General features: G+C 38.1%; 1 protein-coding gene across 1 annotated transcript in view; it reads left to right on the forward strand.

Moving 5' to 3' along the window:
* The window catches only part of MCF2L2 (MCF.2 cell line derived transforming sequence-like 2), a 253,980-nt gene that overhangs the window by 64,656 nt on the left and 168,757 nt on the right, over positions 1–20,567 (forward strand). Inside the window, exons 4-5 of the mRNA XM_040621737.1 lie at positions 8,564–8,654; positions 10,994–11,113. Coding sequence (XP_040477671.1) covers positions 8,564–8,654; positions 10,994–11,113 — 211 coding nt within the window. The remainder of the gene's footprint in view (positions 1–8,563; positions 8,655–10,993; positions 11,114–20,567) is intronic.

Below are 20,567 nucleotides of genomic sequence, written 5' to 3' on the forward strand. Positions count from 1 at the left end.
GAGTCTGAAGACTGAATTTTAACTGTGCACATGATACATGACTTTGGGCAAGTCATGATTACTTTTTAAACATCTTTGAGGATTAATTTCCTCATCTATAAAGTACAACTGTTATCAGCAACCTGGTTTTGAGAGTGGTCATGAGGATTATATTAAATAGCATTTATTTGGGTATCTAGCACATCAGAGGACCTTAGTGTTAAAAAGAGCAATAGGGGTTAAAATAGCCAAGTGTTGCTTAAAGAAATACACTGTCCAGAAACCCCATTTCCTGTGCATTTGATTTAGTTGAGGTTTTCATGCTTTTGTTGAACCGGATAGAGTGGGAAAAAAAAAATAATGCCACAGTAGTTGATATGACTGCATATTGTTTAAAATATTTATCTTTCCATACCAAGATAAACTGTATGATTTTGACTTTATTCAAAATCATTGTCATGATTTATTATCTCTCCTTTCTGAACTGAGGTCTGTACACAGCTGTGTCAGGAAACACAGCCCTTTATGTACACAGGTATTTTCCCAGGAGATCCCACCCTGTTTGACCAGATGCTCTGGCCCTGGGACTTGAGCCTGTTGTGAGGGGCATATGCCCTCAGTTGGCTGGGGAGGCCATACAGGCATCAGCTGCTTATTTCGTAGATGAAAGAACAGCCTGTGTTTATGTGCTATATGTATTTGTTGAGCCTTTCCCAACTCCACCTGGCTTGAGAGCCCTAGATGTTCTCTTAGAACATTATTACTCAATGATTATTTGGTTTAAAGAAAAAAGAAAAGAAAAACATTAGTGACAGAAAAATATACAAAACAAAACTGCCACAGGATGAAAGCAGATCATCTGTGAGAAAAAATTGAAGGGGGGCAGTGGGATGGGATTAAGAGCATGAACATTGGTATCAGAGAGCTCGGGGTTTGAAATCCATTGTTGCTAGTGTGATATCAGGCAAGTTATTTTATTTCCATCAGCCTTTGTTTCCCCTTCTGTAAAGTGGAGATAACAATATTTATTGTATAAGGTTAAGTAAAATTAAAAAATAAATGTGCCTCTATGGAACATAAGAACTAGGATGATCGGTTGGGGAACAAAGGGATAAAGAAAGGGGGGGTAATCAGAAGGGGGAATGAAACATGAGAGACTATGGACTATGAGAAACAGACTGAGGGCTTCAGAGGGGAGGGGGTGGGGGAATGGGATAGACCGGTGATGGGTAGTAAGGAGGGCACGTATTGCATGGTGCACTGGGTGTTATACGCAACTAATGAATCATCGAACTTTGCATCAGAAACCAGGGATGTACTGTATGGTGACTAACATAATATAATAAAAAATCATTAAAAAAAATAAATGTGCCTGACACATAATAGGAGCTCAATATACAGTGGCTATCATTATCTAAAATTATTATTTTTGTTATTAACATCAGTTTGTTTTTGCTCTACTACAGAGCAGTTTTGGTCATTCTTCTGTCCTCTTTGATCAGTGCTGGACACATGTTGGGAACTTGATAAGGATGGATCTTTGTTCTTAAATTTTGTGATATTTTTCCTTTCTCACACCTTAAATTTATTTAATTCTTTGGTTTTTTTAAACTGAGTTATAATTTACATGTAGTAAAGTACATAAATCTCTACTGTATAGCTCAACGAATATTTGCCTGGTTACATACCATGTAAAAACCAGCAAAATCAGGGTGTAAAATATTCCTATGAAGGGTCTTTTCTGCTTCTTCCCCACCAATATCTGCAGGCTTAGCTCTTCACTTCTTTACCTCCCTCCCCCAAGAAAACCACTATTCTTACTTTTACCACCACTGATTAGAAAGGTTGCACAGTATTTTGAAGCTGAGCAATCATCTCTAAATAATCTATGGACCAAAGAATAAATCACAAAGGAAATAGAACATTTTAAACTGAATAATAACAGTATATCAAAATTTAAGTGATATATATATCACTATAAATACTTTTATTAGAAGAGAGGAAGATTTAAAATCAATGATCTGATCTTCTACTTTAAGAAGTTCAAAAAAGACACTTGCAATTAAACCCAAAGAATAGAGAAGGATGGAAATTGTGAAAGAAAAAAAAAAGGTAAATGAAACAGAAAACAGAAGAATAATAGAGTTCCATTTTAATTCCACAGTGATCAGAAATACACCCTGAATGATTGCAATCATTTAAAATTTGTTGACATTTGCTTTATGGGCTAGAATAGTGGACTCTTTTGATAAATGTCCTTTGTACATTTGAAAAGAATGGGTGTTCTGCAGTTGTTGAATGTCAGGTTCTTCAAAGTCAAGTCTATGTCCTTACTGGTTTTTAGTTACTAGGAGAGAAGTTTCTAACTTTGTGGATTTATCTATTTTTCTTTTAGTCCTATCCGTTTTTTTTTTAAAGGTTTTATTTATTTATTTTTGAGAGAGGGAGAGCACGAGTGGGGGAGGGGGCAGAGACAGAAGAGACGCCCTGCTGAGCAGGGACCATGATGTGATGCGGGACTCGATCCCAGGATGCTGGGATCATGACCTGAGCTGAAGGCAGATGGTTAACTGGCGGAGCTACCCAGGTGCCCTAGTTCTATTAGTTTTTGATTAATGTATTTTGAAGCAGTGTTCCTGCTTATGTAGACCTTTAGGATTGTTGTATCTTCCTGATGAACTGACCCTTTTATCTTTGTGAATCATATGTCTCTGCCAATACTCCTTGTGTTGAATACTACTTTTTCTAATGTTAATATAGCCACACTGGCTTTCTTATGATTGGTAATTGCATAGTATATCTTTCACCATCCTTTTTCTTTCCATCTCTGTACTCATGTTTAAAGCGTAATCACTGTTTCTTGTAATCAGTATTTTCATTTTAACACTATTTGCCTTTTAAATGGAGTAGTATAGACCATTTCCTCCTAATGTGATCATTGAAATTGGTTGGATTTAAATCTACCATCTTGCTGTTTGTACCATTTGTGACTTGTTCTTTATTTCTCCTTTCCTGCCATGTTAGTCTGCTCTGGCTGACATAACAAACCACCATAGACTGGATGACTGAAACAATAAAATTTGTTTTCCCACTAGGTGCCTGGGTGGCACAGTCAGTTAAGTGTCCAACTCTTGATGTCAGCTCAGGTCTTGATCTCAGGGTTGTGAGATCGAGCCCCCACTTGGACACTGCACTCAGTGGGGAGTCCGCTTGGGTTTCTCTCTCTCCCTCTCCCCCTCCCCACGATGTGCTTGCACACTCTCTCTCCCAAATAAATAAATAAATAAATAAATCTTTAGAAAAAAATTTATTTTCTTGGAATTCTGGAGGCTAGAAGTCCAAGATCAGGGTTCTGGCTGATTGTGTTTCTTCTTCTTCTTCTTCTTCTTCTTCTTTTTTTTAAAGATTTTATTTATTTATTTGACAGAGACAGCCAGCGAGAGAGGGAACACAAGCCGGGGGGGGGGGGTGGGAGAGGAAGAAGCAGGCTCCCGGCAGAGGAGCCTGATGTGAGGCTCGATCCCAGAATGCTGGGATCACGCCCTGAGCCGAAGGCAGACGCTTAACAACTGTGCCACCCAGGCGCCCCTGGCTGATTGTGTTTCTAGTGAAGGCTCTCTTCCTGTCTTCAGATGGCTGTATTCTTCCTGTATTCTCAGAGCAAGAGCTCTGCTGTCTTTTCCTCTTCCTAGAAGGGCACTAATCCTATCAAATTAGGACCCCACCCTTATGACCTTATTTAACTTTTATTACCTCTTTGTAGGCCCTTTCTCTATGACAGTCACATTTTTTTTTAAAGATTTTATTTATTTATTTGACAGCCAGCCAGCGAGAGAGGGAACACAAGCAGGGGGAGTGGGAGAGGAAGAAGCAGGCTCACAGCGGAGGAGCCTGACGTGGGGCTCGATCCCATAACGCCGGGATCACGCCCTGAGCCGAAGGCAGATGCCCAACCGCTGTGCCACCCAGGCGCCCCGACAGTCACATTTTTAATTAGAACTTCAACATACAAATTTTGGAAGGATACATTCAGTCTATAGCCCCTGCTCTCCTTTGAATTTTTCAAATATTTTCAGTATTCCATTCAATCTCCTCTATTGGATTTTAAGCAATGGTTTCTCTAGTGTTATAGTATGTAATAACTATATATAATGTATTTACATATATAATGTATTTAATATATACATATATATTTCCACATATAATATATTTAATAATACTTATTGTTTTCACTTTTTAAAAAAAGATTTTATTTATTTATCTGACAGAGAGAGAGTGAGCATAAGCAGGGGAAGCAGCAGAGGGAGAGGGTAAAGCAGGCTCTCCACTGAGCAGGGTCCTACTCGGGGCTTGATCCCAGGCACCCCTGTTTTCACTTTTAATAGTCAGTAGTCTTTTCGTGAAATAAAAACACAGTTGATAATATTTATCACATATGTAATGTTTACAGTGCTCTTCATTCCTTTTTCAGATTCAGGTTACTGTGTGGGATTATTTCCTTTCAGGGATGGACATTTATTAACCTATTATCAGAGTAAGCAACCACTACTTCTTTTTTTTTTTTTTAATTATGTTATGTTAGTCACCATACAGTACGTCCTTAGTTTTTGATGTAGTGTTCCATGATTCATTGTTTGCGTATAACACCCAAAGCTCCATGCAATACATGCCCTCCTTAATACCCATCACCGGGCTAGCCCATCCCCCAACCCTCCTCCCCTCTGAAGCCCTCAGTTTGTTTCCTGGAGTCCATAGTCTCTCATGGTTCGTCTCCCCCTCTGATTTCTCCCCCTTCATTTTTCCCTTCCTTCTTCTAATGGTCTCCCTGCTATTCCTTATGTGCCACAAATAAGTGAAACCATACAATAATTGTCTTTCTCTGCCTGACTTATTTCACTTAAGCATAATCTCCTCTAGTTCCATCCATGTTGCTGCAAATGTTGGGTGATCATCCTTTCTGATGGCTGAGTAATATTCCATTGTATATATGGACCACATTTCAAATAAAAGCCTCTTCTAGTAGTTGCTCCCTATGGAAGCAACTCTTAACTCTCTCTGGGATTTGTTTATTTTCTTTATTTTCAGAGTTCCCTAATGTCTTTAAGGACACATGTGGGTTTTAACTTAACCAGTTTGTGGTTGTCATTGTTGCTGCACCAGTGGCTTTATGGACACTTTAATCTCACACTGTATCCCATTAGATGTCAGTAAACCTCACTGTTACAATCAGTGTTTTTGGCAATAAACAAAACTAACTAAACTGAAGAGGGGTCAGCATTCATTGTGCAGCTCCTAACCTCTGCCCAGTCAGTTTCCATGAAGGTGTTTTTTTTTTTTTTAAATTCAAATTTCCGTTAGTTAACATACAGGGTAAAATTAGTTTCAGGTGTACAATATAATGATTCAACACTTCCATACAACCCCTGGTGCTCATCATAAGTGCTTTCCTTAATCCCCATCCCCCCACCCCCCTCCCTTCTGATAACCATTAGTTTGCTCTCCGTAGTTAAGAGTCTGTTTCCTGCTTTGCCTCTCTCTTTCTCTCTCTTTTTCCCCTTTACTCCTTTGTTTTGTTTCTTAAATTCCACATATGAGTGAAATCATATGGTATTTGTCTTTTTCTGACTGACTTATTTCACTTAGCATAATACTCTCTAGTAGTTTTGATTATTTGTTTTTTAAATATAAGAATGAAAGTGTTCCTAATCAACACTGAATCTCCTTTTCAGGCTTATTTATTTTTCTTCCCCTTTCATGCTTCCAACTTTATTCAGCTTGGAGAACGTCCTTTAATATTTCTTGAAGTGAATGTCTACTGACAATAAATTCTCTCAGCTTAATTGTCTGGAAACACCCTTATTTCACCTTCATTTTTTAAAATGAATTTTCAATTGGTATAGAATGGCTAAATGGGTCCTTTTTTCAGGTTACTAATTGAAACATAGCATTCTATTGGATTGTAGCTTGCATAGTTCCTGTTGAAAAATCAGTGACTTTTTTTTTTTTAATGTTAATCTTCTGGAGGTAATGTGTCTTTTTTTTTTTTTCCCACTGGTTGCTTTTAAGGGTTTCTCCTTATCTTTAATTTTCAGCCACTTGGCTCTGATATGCCTGGATGTTGTTTTCTTTATATTTATCCTGCTTGGTATTAGAAGAGCTGCTTGACTCTATGAGTTGATGTCTTTGATCAGATATGGAAAATTCTTCATTGTTATTTTTAAAAATATTGTTTCTGTAACATACTCTCTCTCCTCTCCTTTTGGGACTCTGTTCATGGCCCATATCTCTTTAACATTGTATCCTTTCCACTTCTCTGTGTTTCAATTTGAATATTTTCAATTCATATGTTTTCAGTTTCACCTCTCCTGTCTTCTGCTGGGTTCAGTCTGCTGTTAAATCCACTGAGTTCTTAATTTCAGATATTGGTGTCTTGTAATTCTAGGAGGTTCATTTGATTCTTTATTATAGTTTCTTATTCTCTGCTGAAATAATGTATCTTTTAATCTATTTTGTCTACCCTTTCTTCTTTTTCTTTTAACATATTGATCATAATTATTTTTAAGTTTTGTCTGTCAAAACCAGGAATATCTTAGAGTCTACAGTTATTGACTATTTCATCTCTTAATTATTGTTTTCTTCTTGCTTTTTTGCATCTCTGTTAATTTTTTATTTTATGCTGGATATTGTAGATGATATGTTGTAGAGGCTTATCTGCTTACAAAAAGTATTGAGTTTGATCTGGTGGGAAGTTCAATTACTGGTAAATCAGCTTGATCTTTTTGAGGCCTGCTTTTTAGGTTTTCTTAGGGCAAGTCCATTTCTGCTTGGTCCTTATTCCCAGAGTGTAGCTTTAATCCTATGGCAATTCCTATGATGTTTCATTTATCCTAGAGTATTGCCCTTCTAGAGTTTCACCTGAAGGCCCAGCGTGCTCATCAAAGTCTGTCTATTCTGGGTGGGCCCAGTGCCAACTGTCTTTCTTTCCCCAGAACTATGCAAACTTTATAACTGTTCATCAGTTTTCACATGTGTAGCTGCTGTTCTCTGTTAGCCTTCTGGACTCTTGCCTGAAATAGTGGGACCCTGGCATTGGCTGCATTAAAGGAGAACTTCCATGAAGAGTTCTGGGATTTCCTCTCTGGAGTTCACACTGTTCCTTCTTCACAGTCACACTCCTCAAGTTCTGGTGACTTTTGGTTCCATAATCCCCAGTCTCTGCCTCTTTTACCCAGTGAGTCCAGTCCTCCTTATACTATGGCCTGGGAAATGTTCCCAGTGAGAGAACCTGGGTCATTGTGGAACTGTGATAATGGCTTGGCCCAATAATGCCTACTTCAGATCAGCTGCTTGTGTTTTCTTAGTGTTTGCTTAGATCTTCTGCCTTATCCACATATAGACACTTGTTAGGGTAAAGCTCATCTTTTATCCAATATTAAAGAGTTATTACAGGTTTACTAGAGGCCATCTACTTTTCATGTACTTGATCTCTTTTCATTGCCATGACAAGCACATATGAAATAATCATAATATTAGTATAATTACAGTGTGTATGTACCAAGTGCCAGGCATTGTTTTGAGCCTTTTATATATCTATGTTATACATACTCATTTAATCCTCACATCAACCATATAAGTAGGTACTATTTTTGTTCCTACTTTACAAATGGGGACTCTTAGAAACTATAGAGATTAAGTAATTCTACCTCCCACCCCCATATACACTATATGAATGGTGGAATTCATGCTTCAAACCTAGGCAATCTGGCGTCAGAGCTTATGCTTTTAACAATGTCATTATTGGTAGTATTGTTTTCATTTTGTGGGTAAGGAAACTGAGCTTTAGAGAGGGTGGGTGATTTCCCCAGTGTCACAGTGCTAGTGAGTGGCAGCACTAGGATTTGAGCCGTTAGAATCCAGAGCCTTTGCTCTTTCCTGTATATCATAGTTCCTCCCAAAGAGAGACAGAAGAAAGATGTTTTCATTTTGGGGACTTTAGTTTAAAAGACTTTTGTGAGGACTTAGGAGGGGGGTCAAACAGCTTCCTTTCATTCTTAATAAAAAGAATATCTTCTTGTGCATATAATTTGCCGTCTGTTTATAGCAGGGTATTGGAAGGGTTTGTTTTTCCCATAGACATGTGGTATTTCTGAACACCTCTAGGACTTACTCCTATGGAAGCATATTGATAGCTCCATGAATGTCAGTTTGGGGAGTGAAAAGATGGCAGAGCTCAACCTTGAGTTCCTTTGCGTACACTGGGACACGTGATGCCTAACTGATACGTGCATTTTCCTCTAGGTATGAGCACATGTACTTCTTGGGTGTTTCAGACACTTGCCAGCCATAAACAGAGCCCTTGGAAGGGTTTGAGACACCAAGTATTTCTGTTTTGTTAAGGCTGCCAGGCCGAGATGAGGAGAGGATGTTGGTTCTTTTGTTGGGGAAGTCAGATTTTCCCTTTGTGCCACGTGGCGTGTTTACACATGAGCCCGGAGTGCCAGAGGCTGTAGAATGTCCTGGTGAGGGAACCACCAGAACCCATGTGTCTTACCTGGTCTCTGATACTGACCACCCTTTTTTGCAGTGTGGAGGCTGCCAGCATTGGATTCGTCATTGTTATCGACCGGCGAAGGGACAAGTGGAGCTCCATAAAAGCATCATTGACACGGATAGCTGTAAATATTCATTTTTGTGCTGTTATTATAAAAAGTAATTTAAACTGTTCAACAATTTCCTATCAAAGTCACAGGGAAAAGGCAATTGTTTTATGCCAAATTTTGGGAAGGTCTTTGTAGCAGAGGCTGTTGAGTCACGTCCATATCCCCTCTGCCATGTGCAGATCACTGCAGCAATTCCTGAGCACATCAAAATCTTCCTGAGTCTACCTTATTGACCTCTCTGGTCACCGAAGAGGGGCAGATAGGGAGTGCTGGGAAGTTAATGCCCCAGGAGTGACCAACTATTGAATTATGGGAGTTGATGGATAAATGCCCCAGCCTCCACACCCCTCAGTGGGACAATTCTGAGATATGTGCCACACAGTATCTTAGAGGGTCCCAGCCCTTCTTGCCAACAGCAGTGCCCCCTCTTGATACATTGGCTTTCTTGTTATCACTTTCTCACTCTCCCCCATTCCTTCGCTGTGTTTCCTGGGAACACCTCCTCAATAAACTCTATACCCAGATCCTTGTCTTAGGGTTTGCTTTGGGGGAGGTGGTTACCCAATGTAAGCCAGTCTTCATTTCAGTATTCAAATTAGTTTTTCACATATTGAAAGATACTGGAAAAAGCAGACAAAATATGATATATGTTTGCCTTTGGTATGAGATTGTACAACCTTGGATGAATTTCCTTTTCCATCTAATCAGTCTGATTTTGATCCCTGGTTGTTGCCTTCAGCAAGTAGATATATCCTTTCTCTCTGTAGGGACCTCAGGCCAGGGAACTCAACCACATGGGCTGGCAGAGACACCTCAGGGCAGCCATGCCTGCATTTCCACCAAAGCACAGGCTTCCTAGGGCAGTTGGAAATGGCTGAAGAGGATGGGGTATAGTAGGGTGATAATGTGCATGTGGAGGCTGGGATGGGAGAGGGACTTTTGAATCCTCATTTATGCCTATTTACAAAAGTAGTCACACATGCAAACATGCACATATATGGAGTCTTAGATCTAGAGCCTCAGCCAGAAATACAAATAGTGTCTCAGCCCATTTGTCTTATCATGACATAACAAAATGCAGGCTTCTTCTGTTTAGGAGCCTGCATTTCAAGCATTGGGGGAAAGGAAGACTCCCTTCCCTTTGTGTAGGGATTGTTTTGTCCCTTTGGTTTAGTTTTGGCTACAGGATTTATTTTTGGGATAAATACAGTGGTGGTTGATGCGCTGAGGCTTTAGACACTTGACAGTGCCCATGAATATTTTAGAGGACTGGCCTCAAGAGAGTTCTGGTTTTCCAGGGTCCATTGACAATACTTGAATAATCTAATACTTGAGCCTAATTTGTTCAAGAATTACATGATCACTTTATGGGTAAAAGACACTGTAGCACAGGGATCCCAAAACCTGGCTCCCAATCAGAATCTCTTCAGGGGCTTGTCGAAAATAGATAACGTGAACTTCATCCCAGTTCTAGTGAATCAGAATATTCCAGGCTAAAGGCCAGATTATCTTTTAACAAGCACTTTAGGAAGTTGCTTTTGGGAACCACTAGAAGGAGAGAAAGCCGTGAACAATGGGAGACTTGGAGTCCCAGTTGTGCCGTTAAGTTGTTATATGAATCTGAGTTACCTCATTTCTCAGGAACTTGCCTCAAGATGAATGCAATGCTTCCTGAAAGCAACTTGGCAGTAACATGCATCAGGAACCATTAAAATACTATCTTTGACTCAGTAATTCTTTTGGGAAACTATCCAAAGAAAGTGTTCCAAAATGTGGATTAAGAGGTTTATTTCAGTGTTATTTATAAGTATAAAAGTATGAAAAAGCCTAAATCATTAGCAGTAAGGGATTGGTTAAGTAAATTGTGTACCCATGAAAGATAATATTTCCAAAGAATTTTTAAATATCAGAAATAAAAGCTCATGGTATAGTATTAAGGGAAAAATCAGGTTACAAAATATTTCTACATGAATTTAACCATGATAAAGATATTTCAGCAGAGAAAATAACCTGTAAGTAATTAGATTGGAATATTAAAAATGGCTATGAGATCATGGGTGGTTTTGGTGGTTTTCTTTTTCTAATGTATACTTTTATTAATTTCCAATTTTTTTCTATAAGGAGTATGAAATACTTTTATAATCAGATTTTTTTTTGTTTTTTGATTTGTTATGATTTTTAAGGAGGGGTTTGGATTATTCAAACACTATCTCTTTCAGCTCTGAAATCCTGTGATATATACTCTAATTCTTTGGCATCTATGGTGTCTACTTAAACTGTCCTGTCTGTGATCTTGGGCAAGAGGAGACCAAAGGATGTGACATTTGCCCTGACACTTTCCCTGATCCTTCCAGGTAGCATTTCCAGGAAACTTGCAGCTCATATTCATCCTTCGTCCATCTCGCTTTATCCAGAGGACATTCACTGACATTGGCATTAAATATTACCGAGATGAATTTAAAATGAAAGTGCCGGTAAGCATGACTTTCATCTTGTCTGCATTTGGTCAGGACCTGTGGAGAAGATGGCATTTGAGCTGAGTTTCTAAGGAAGGTAGGACTCCACAGGCAGAGAGAGGAGGGTATTCTGTGTAGATGGAACAGCATATGTAAGGACATGGAGGCAGGAACGACGTACTTTATGTGCGGTCCACAGGGAAGCCTCATTCTTGTTAGACTATATATAGGATAATTGTTTGGAAGAAAAAAAGGTAGAAAACATGGAATATGTTTTCAGTGTGAGAGTAAGAGGTCTGGATTTTATTCAGTAGGCAGTGGGGATCCAGTGAAGGTTTTTTAGTTGGGATGTGACTTGGGTAAAGTGGTATTGGAGTTATATAATCTAAAGACAGTGTCCAAGACCGTAGAAAGTGATTGAAAGAGGAAGAGGTATTATAATAGTATGGGTAAAAGAAAATAAGGGTCTAAAATAAATATAGGCAACTGTAGAGTAAAAATAAAACCAATATGTGATATCCATAAAATGAAAACAAATTAAAATGACAAGATTATTTTACCGATAACTTTGGCAGAGATGTGGGGGAAACAGGTACTTTCATACTTTGCTGATTGGAATGAAGTTGGTAATGACCGATATGAAGGACTTATTGGTGGCATTTATCAAAAATTAAAGTATATACACTCATTGACCTTCCTATAAAAGTTATTCTACAGATATTCTCACACATGTGCATATACAATGATATTAATTACCAAATTGTTTGTAAGAATAAATGATTAGAAATACCATAATGATGAACAACAAGGGAGTAAATACACAATCAACTAAATACTTTGTAGCCATCAAAAGTGATAAGGCATGATACAACCACAGTGAAAACAGGTGGCAGTTACCATACACCTAACCTGTGACCCAACCAAGAGAAATGAAAACACGTGTCCACAAAAAGATATGTACAAACAAGAATGTCCATCAACATGTGAATGGATAAAGAAATTGTGGCATATTCACATAGTGGAATAACATTAAGCAATAGAAAAGAGTGAAGTATTGATTATTATAACAACATGGACACATCTCCAAAATATTCTCTTGAAAGAAAGAAATTAGACACTAAAGAGCATATGTTCTACGATTCTTTTTGTATAACATTTAAGACGAGGCAAAACTAACCTAGGAAATCACAATGATGGCTGCTGTTAGGGGTGAAGGGGAGGGGAGATTGATTGGAAGAAGGCACAAGGGAATTATCTAGGGAAATGTATATCTTGATTGGATGGTGTTACATGTGTGTATACAGTTGTCAGAACTAATTGAGCTATACTTTTAAAATCTGCATTTTATCGATGTAAATTATATCTCAATTGAAAAAGAAAAAACATAAAAAAGGAAAAAATAGGTAAGATGAATGTATAGTGACAGAAAAGTTTCTAATACATATTTTTTGTTTTATTTTTTGTTTAGTTGGAAATAATTTCAAATTCAGAAAAATTTCAAGAATAAGATTAGTACAAAGAACATTCTGTGCCCTTTACCCAGATTCATTCACCTATTGTTGACATTTTATCCCCATTTGCTTTATTATTTACTTATTATTTGCTTCTCTCTATAGATATATATATCTTTCTCTCTCTAATATTATACACATATATAAATATGTTTATTTCTCTATAGTATATATAGACACATTTACATATAAAGATATGTATAAATATACATATTATACATATATGAGATATGTTTATGTGTATTTGTATGTAGAGGGTCTAGATTAGGAGCAGACAGTACATATAGTTGTCACGTCTCTTCAGTTTCCTTTAATCTGAAACATTTCCACAATCTTTCTTTGTCTTTTATGACATGAGCATTTTTGAAGAATACAATCCCTTAAAAAAAAAACAAAACTTACCTCATTTGGGGCTCCTGTGATGATTTCTCAGGATTCGAGTCAGGTAATGCATTCGTAGCTGGAATACTGCTGAAGTGATGTCATGTCCTTCTTAGGGTATCACATGTGGAGAACATAGTGTTCATGTGCTCCCCCATTGGTAATGTTAATTTTGATCCCCTAGATAAGGTGTTGTCCACTTTCTCAAATATATTATGTTTCCATTGCAACTAAAACAGAATCTTTGGAGAAACATTTTAAGATCATACAAATATCCTGCTCCTCAAAGATTCCTCTCTATATTTAATATCTATTGACAATTCTTGCCTGGAATGATCTTTATTAAATTGATTGCAAAATAATGATTTCCCAACTGTAATACTCTCTGAACATACACTAATCAGAAGTTAGTATTCTTTTTTTTTTTTTTTTAAGATTTTATTTACTTACCTGTCAGAGAGAGAGCACAAGCAAGGGAGGCAGCAGGCAGAGGGAGGAGCAGCCTCCCTGCTGAGCAGGGACCATGATGCAGGACTTGATTCCAGGACCCTGGGACCATGACCCGAGCTGAAGGCAGGCGCCTAATGGTGTGAGCCACCCAGGCGTCCTCAGAAGTTAGTATTCTACTGTAAGCTGGAACTTTCCCTTCTCCCTTATTTATTTGTCTATTATCATTGGACATATATGTATGTCTCTCTCTCTATAAATATATTTGTTTACTCTGGAAATTATAGAGTTCACACTCGTACTTTAAATTTTAGGTCATCATCAGTGATCCCTTATGTGGGAAACTTCACACTACTTGCATGTAAAAAAGTAATTTAACCTTTAACATTAACCCAGAAAGCATCCATCATGAATGCAAGATACTTTCAATAAAAAGAAAGTTACAGAGTAGGTGCTAAAAAAAAATTTAGGTCATCTAAGATGTATTTTTAAGTGGGGATAAGAGCAAAGGGAAAATAGTACGGATAGTATACTCCCATTTGAATAAAATAGGAGTGGCATCTATGTGATTGTATATGTGTAGCTCACCTTGGGAAGGCTGTGTAAGACATCAAGAAACTGGTCAAAAACAACTGGGGTGCCTGGTTGGCACAGCGGTTAAGCGTCTGCCTTTGGCTCAGGGCGTGATCCCGGCGTTATGGGATCGAGCCCCACATCAGGCTCCTCTGCTATGAGCCTGCTTCTTCCTCTCCCACTCCCCCTGCTTGTGTTCCCTCTCTCGCTGGCTGTCTCTATCTCTGTCAAATAAATAAATAAAATCTTAAAAAAAAAAATGGTCGAAGTGGTTGCCTCCGGGTGTAGAACTGGACGTCTGGGGGTAGGGGTGAGGAGGAAACTATTTTCAATTTAGCCAGACTCTTTCTGCTTGCATTTCTTATCATATACACATGTTATCTGTTCAAAACAAAGGAAAAACTTCACTTTAATTGAAATTGCTCTGAGAAAATATTTAATCCATCTCAATGAAAACTGACTATCTCAGATAAGGGATTTTTCAATTTCCTTTCCCACTCTTATTTTCCCTCTTTTGGTTTCATTTTATATTAATACTCAGATTTCTTAAAATACTTCCTCCCTATGTTTTGGGTGTTACCCAGACACAAAATGTATTTCCTATTTTATTTTAAATACCTATTTCAAAATATTTGAGTGTTTAAGAGAAATGTGAGCCATGAGTTTCTTATTCTGTTTTCCTGAACTGAGTAAAAACACTGGGGAAGAGATGACTTACAAGAAATGAATGAACTTTTTGTAATCCTCATAAGCTTCTTCCCCTTCAGAGATAAAGAAAATTGTTTCTTGTCACTCAAAAAGTTTTGGAGTTAGAACTAAGCGTTTGACCAAATGTATACGTGTTCCCTGGTTGTGTATAAAACACACCTCTCCAAGAGATAATATGTATACACATACATATGTGATTTATGCCCTGCTTTTCGTGTAGTGCATCTATATTAAGAGAAGGACCAAATACTTTATGTTGATCCTATGTCTTTCGTTACTTCTGTATGTCGTAATGTATGCTGATTCCTTACCTATCATGTTTTCAATTTTTAAACTTAAAATCAACTTTTTAAAAAGCTGTCACCCAAACTAAAGGCTCACTTAGTTTGGCATTTTTAAATGCTAAACATTTACCCTTTCGGCTACCATTTCACCTGTGGAAGATAATCACACTCCCCTCACTGTTCTGATGCACCATAGAGTTCTGGGTAGTGCTACCAAACTTGATGGAACCAGACTTCAAAATACATTTAGCCTTTAAAAATTTTTTTAAAAAAATTTTTTTAGACTTTAAAAGATTTTATATTTTTATTTTTTTGAAGATTTAAAAAAATTATTGTGTTCAATCAGCCAGCATATAGTACTGCATTTAGCCTTTTAAATGACAGCGTAAACTGTTGGTTTTTCTTCTTTACTTTTTTTTTAATTAAAAAAAATTTTTTTAAAGATTTTATTTATTTATTTGAGATAGAGACAGCCAGTGAGAGAGGGAACACAAGCAGGGGGAGTGGGAGAGGAAGAAGCAGGCTCATAGCGGAGGAGCCTGATGTGGGGCTCGATCCCATAACGCCGGGATCACGCCCTGAGCCGAAGGGAGATGCTTAATAACTGCGCCACCCAGGCGCCCCTAATTTAAAAAATTTTTTAACTTAAATTTTACTTAGTTAACAATATTGGTTTCTGGAGTAGAATTCAGTGATCCATCACTTACATACAACAGCCAGGGCTCATCACAAAAAGTGCCCTCCTTAATACCCTTCACCCATCTATCCCATCCCCCCACCTACGTCCCTCCATCAACCCTCAGTTTGTTCTTTATTGTTAAGAGTCTCTTATGTTTTATTTTTCTCTCTCCCTTTCCCTGCCCCCTTCCCATATGTTCATCTGTTTTCTTTCTTAAATTCCACATATGAGTGGGATCATATGATATTTGTCTTTTCTCTGACTGACTTATTTCACTTAGCATAATGCCGTCTAGCTCCATCCATGTCATTGCAAATGGCAAGATTTCATTCATTCATTATTAAGCTGAATAATATTCTACTGTATATGTATACCACATCTTCTTTATTTATTCATCAGTCGATGGACATTTGGGCTCTCTCCATGGTTTGGCTATTGTTAATAAAGCTGCTATAAACATTGGGGTGCATGTACCCTTCAAATCTGCATTTTTTATCCTTTGAGTGAATACCTAGTAGTGCCATTGCTGGGTTGTAGGGTAGTTCTATTTTTAACTTTCTGAGGAACCTCCATACTGTTCTCCAGAGTGGCTGCACTAGTTTGCATTCCCACCAGATGTGCAAGAGGGTTCCCCTTTTCCCACATCCTTGCCAACACCTCTTTCTTTGTGTTGTTAATTTTAGCCATTCTCACAGGTGTGAGGTGATATTTCATTGTGGTTTTGATTTGTATTTCTCTGATGATGAGTGATGTCGAGCATCATCTCATGGGTCTGTTAGCTACCTGGATGTCTTCTTTGGAAAAGTGTCTATTCATGTCTTCTGCCCATTTCTTAACTGAATTATTTTTTTGGGTGTTGAGTTGATAAGCTCTTTATAAATTTCAGATACTAACCCTTTATCTGACATATCATTTGCAAATATCTTCTTCCATTCCTTAGACTGCCTTTTAGTTTTGTTGACTGTTTCCTTCACTGTACAGAAGCTTTTTATCTTGATGAAGTCCCAATAGTTCACTTTTGCCTTTGTTTCCCTTGCCTCCCGTGACGTGTCTAGTAAGAAGTTGCTGTGGCTGAGGTCAAAGAGGTTTCTGCCTGTGTTCTCCTCTAGGATTTTGATGATTTCCTGATTCACATTTAGGTCTTTTATCCATTTTGAATTTATTTTTGTGTGTGGTGTAAGAAAGTGGTCCAGTTTCATTCTTTTACATGTTCCTGTCCAGTTTTCTCAACACCTTTTGTTGAAGAGACTGTCATTTTTTTCCCGTTGGATAGTCTTTCCTGCTTTGTTGAAGATTTGTTGACCGTGTGGTTGTGGTTCCAATTCTAGGTTCTCTATTCGGTTCCATTGATATGTGTGTATTTTTGTGCCAGTACCATATTATCTTGATGACTACAGCTTTGTAATAGAGCTTGAAGTCTGCAATCGTGATGCCTCCAGTTTTGTTTTTCTTTTTCAGGATTGCTTTGGCTATTTAGGGTCTTTTGTGGTTCCATAGAAATTTTAGGATTGTTTGTGCTAGCCCTGTGAATAATGCTGATGTTCTTTTGATAGGGATTGCATTACATGTGGAGATTGCTTTGGGTAGTATAGGCATTTTAATGATGCTTGTTCTTCCAATCCATGACCATGGAATGCTTTTCCATTTCTTTGTGTCCTCCTCAATTTCTTTCACACGTGTTCTATAGTTTTCAGATCTTTTACCTCTTTATTTATATATTTTTTAAAGATTTTATTTATTTATTTGACAGAGAGAGACAGCCAGGGAGAGAGGGAACACAAGCAGGGGGCGTGGGAGAGGAAGAAGCAGGCTCCCAGCAGAGGAGCCCGATGCGGGGCTCGATCCCAGGACTCCGGGATCACGGCCTGAGCCGAAGGCAGACGCTTAACGACTGAGCCACCCAGGCGCCCCTCTTTTACCTCTTTAATTAGGTTTAGTCCTAGGTATCTTATTGTTGGTGCAATTGCAAATGGGATTGATTCCTTGATTTCTTTCTCTGCTACTTCATTATTGGTGTATAGAAATGCAACAGATTTTTGCACATTAATTTTATATACTGTAACTTTGCTGAACTCATGAATTAGTTCTAGGAATTTTTTGGTGGAGTCTTTTGGGTTTTCTACATACAGTATCATGTCATCTGCAAATAGTGGAAGTGTGATATCTTCCTTGCCAGTTTGGATGCCTTTAATTTCTTTTTGTTATCTGATTGCTGAGGCTAAGACTTCTAGTACTGTATTAAATAGTAATGATGAGAGTGGACATCCCTGCCTTGTTCCTGATCGTAGGGGAAAGACTCTCAGTTCTTGCCCACTGGGCATGATATTAGCTATGGGTCTTTCATATATGGCCTTTACGTTCTCTATACTTTGTTGAGGATTTTTATCAAGAAAGGGTGCTGTATTTTGTCAAGTGCTTTTCCTGCATCTATCGAGAGGATCATATGGTTCTTATCCTTTCTTTTATTAATGTGGTGTATCATGTTGATTGATTTGTGGGTGTTGAACCACCCCTGCAACCCAGGAATAAATCCCACTTGGTCATGGCGAGTAATCCTTTAATATACGGTTGGATACAATTAGCCAATATCTTGTTGAGAATTTTTGTGTCCGTGTTCATCAGGGATATTGGTCTTACTTTGTTTTTAAAACATGGTTGTGATATTAGCACTTTACTTTGTAGCTCACTGGCCTCTCTTATTACAACATCTCCCTGCTCTTTTCTAGTTAGATGATAGTTATATTTTCACAAGTATATTTTGCATGACTCATAAGAATGAGGTGGCCCAAGGTCCAACGTCACTTAGCCTCACCATACCTTTCCTCAAGGAGAGGGATGCTTTGAAATAGCAAAGGATTTAGAGGACCTATTGCTGGCACTTACCCATTCTGAAATAGCTGTATTAACAGCTACCTCACAAAATTGTTATGTGAAGTGGCTAAGACAGTCTTGCAAAAATCTCTCCAGGAGCTATGGATGTACAAATCAGTTTTTAAAACTGGAGTTTGTGACAAAATACAAAAAAACTCTTCTTTCATAATTCAGAGGCCATGTATCTCCTTTAAAGAACAGCTTAATGCAATGTAAGTAAGAACATAAATGTATACTGAAAAGAAAAAAAATGACATTCTTAATTTATAACAGCTATTCTAAGGATGTACTTGTTGGCAATGGTATGGTAAAGTTGGTGCATCCACAGGAGGAAATGAGAGGGAAATGAGATGGGAGTCACTGCATGCCATGGAGGGCCACAGGGGAAACACCAGGTTTTGGCCAGGAAGCAGAAGCAGGAGGAAGGGAAAAGCCTAGGCCAGTGCCTTTCCTGGGTTTCCACAGGAAAGGCAAGGCCAGGCAAGGTAAACAGCTTAGGATTGGCTAGTTTAAATACTTCCAGTGGGTTTGGGGGTATAGGGGCACTCTCTTTTTGTATGGTATTTGGTCCTGGGATGATTTAGGGCAAGTGAAATATTGGCTTGGTGTGTAAAAGTTAAATAAGGGAGTACTTGGGGATATGGGCTTGGATCAGTTGGTTTGGACATGGACCACGGGCTCCTTCTGAGTCCTTTTACTTAATCTCTAAGAATTAGCTAGCCCTGGGAGGGACAGTCTCTCCCCATCCCACAAATGCCACAGCATCAAGAATGCAGAAAATAAGAAAATGTAGTTAATATAAGTGGTCCTGTGATGAAATGATGCCAAATAGACAAACACAGTATCTAAGAGAACAGAGAACAACTATTTTAAATGGTTGGTGTTTTGAAAATGTTTATTTTGTTTTTTAAAAATTCTAGTATAATCAACATACAGTGTGATATTAGTTTCAGCTGTACAATATGATGACTGAACAACTCTATACATTTCCCAGTGCTCATTATGATAAGTGTACTCTTAATCCTCTTTTCCTATTTCACCCACCCCTCCACCTACCTACCATCTGCCAACCACTAGTGTGTTCTCTTTATTTAAGAGTCTGGTTTTTGTCTGTTTTTTTCTTTGTTTTGTTTCTTAAATTCCACAAACAAGTAAAATCATGTGGTATTTGTCTTTCTCTGACTGATTTATTTCACTTAGTTTTATGCCCTCTAAGTCCATCCATGTTGTTGCAAATGGCAAGATTTCATTCTTTTTTTATGGGTGAGTAATATTCCGTTGCCTATATACACCACCTCTTTTTTTCCTTTTTTTTTTTTTTTTTTTTTTTTGAGAGAGAGAGAGTGTGTGTGAGAGAGCAGGGGGAGGTGGAGAGGGAGAGAGAGAATCTTAAGTAGGCTCCACACTCAGCCCGGGGCCTGATGCAGGGCTCAGTCTCATAACCCTGAGACCATGATCTGAACCAAAACCAAGAATCGGACGCTTAACTGACTGAGCCACCCAGGTGCCACAACCTCTTCTTTATCCGTTCATTTATTGATGGACACTTGGGCTGCTTCCATAATTTGTCTATTGTAAATAATGCTGCAATAAACATAGGCATGCATATATCTTTTCAAATTAGTATTTTCATATACTTTGGGTAAATACTCAGTAGTGGAATTACTAGGTCACATGGTAATTCTATTTTTAATTTATTGAGAGACCTCCATACTGTTTTCCACAGTGGCTGCACCAGTTTGCGTTCCCGCCTACAGGGCACAAGATGTCCTTTTCCTCCACATCCTCGCCAACACTTGTTTCTTGTGTTTTTGATCTTAGCCATTCTGACAGGTGTGAAGTGATAACTCATTGTGGTTTTGATTTGAGTTTCTCTGATGATGAGTGCTGTTGAGCATCTTTTCATGTGTCTGTTGGCTATCTGGGTGTCTTCTTTGGAGAAATGTCTGTTCATGTCTTCCACCCATTTTTTAAATTAAAATTTTAAAAGCTTATTTATTTTTAAAGATTTTATTTAT

The sequence above is a fragment of the Ursus maritimus genome, unplaced genomic scaffold (genome assembly GCF_017311325.1).
Source record: "Ursus maritimus isolate PB19 unplaced genomic scaffold, ASM1731132v1 scaffold_4, whole genome shotgun sequence".
NCBI lineage: Eukaryota > Metazoa > Chordata > Mammalia > Carnivora > Ursidae > Ursus > Ursus maritimus.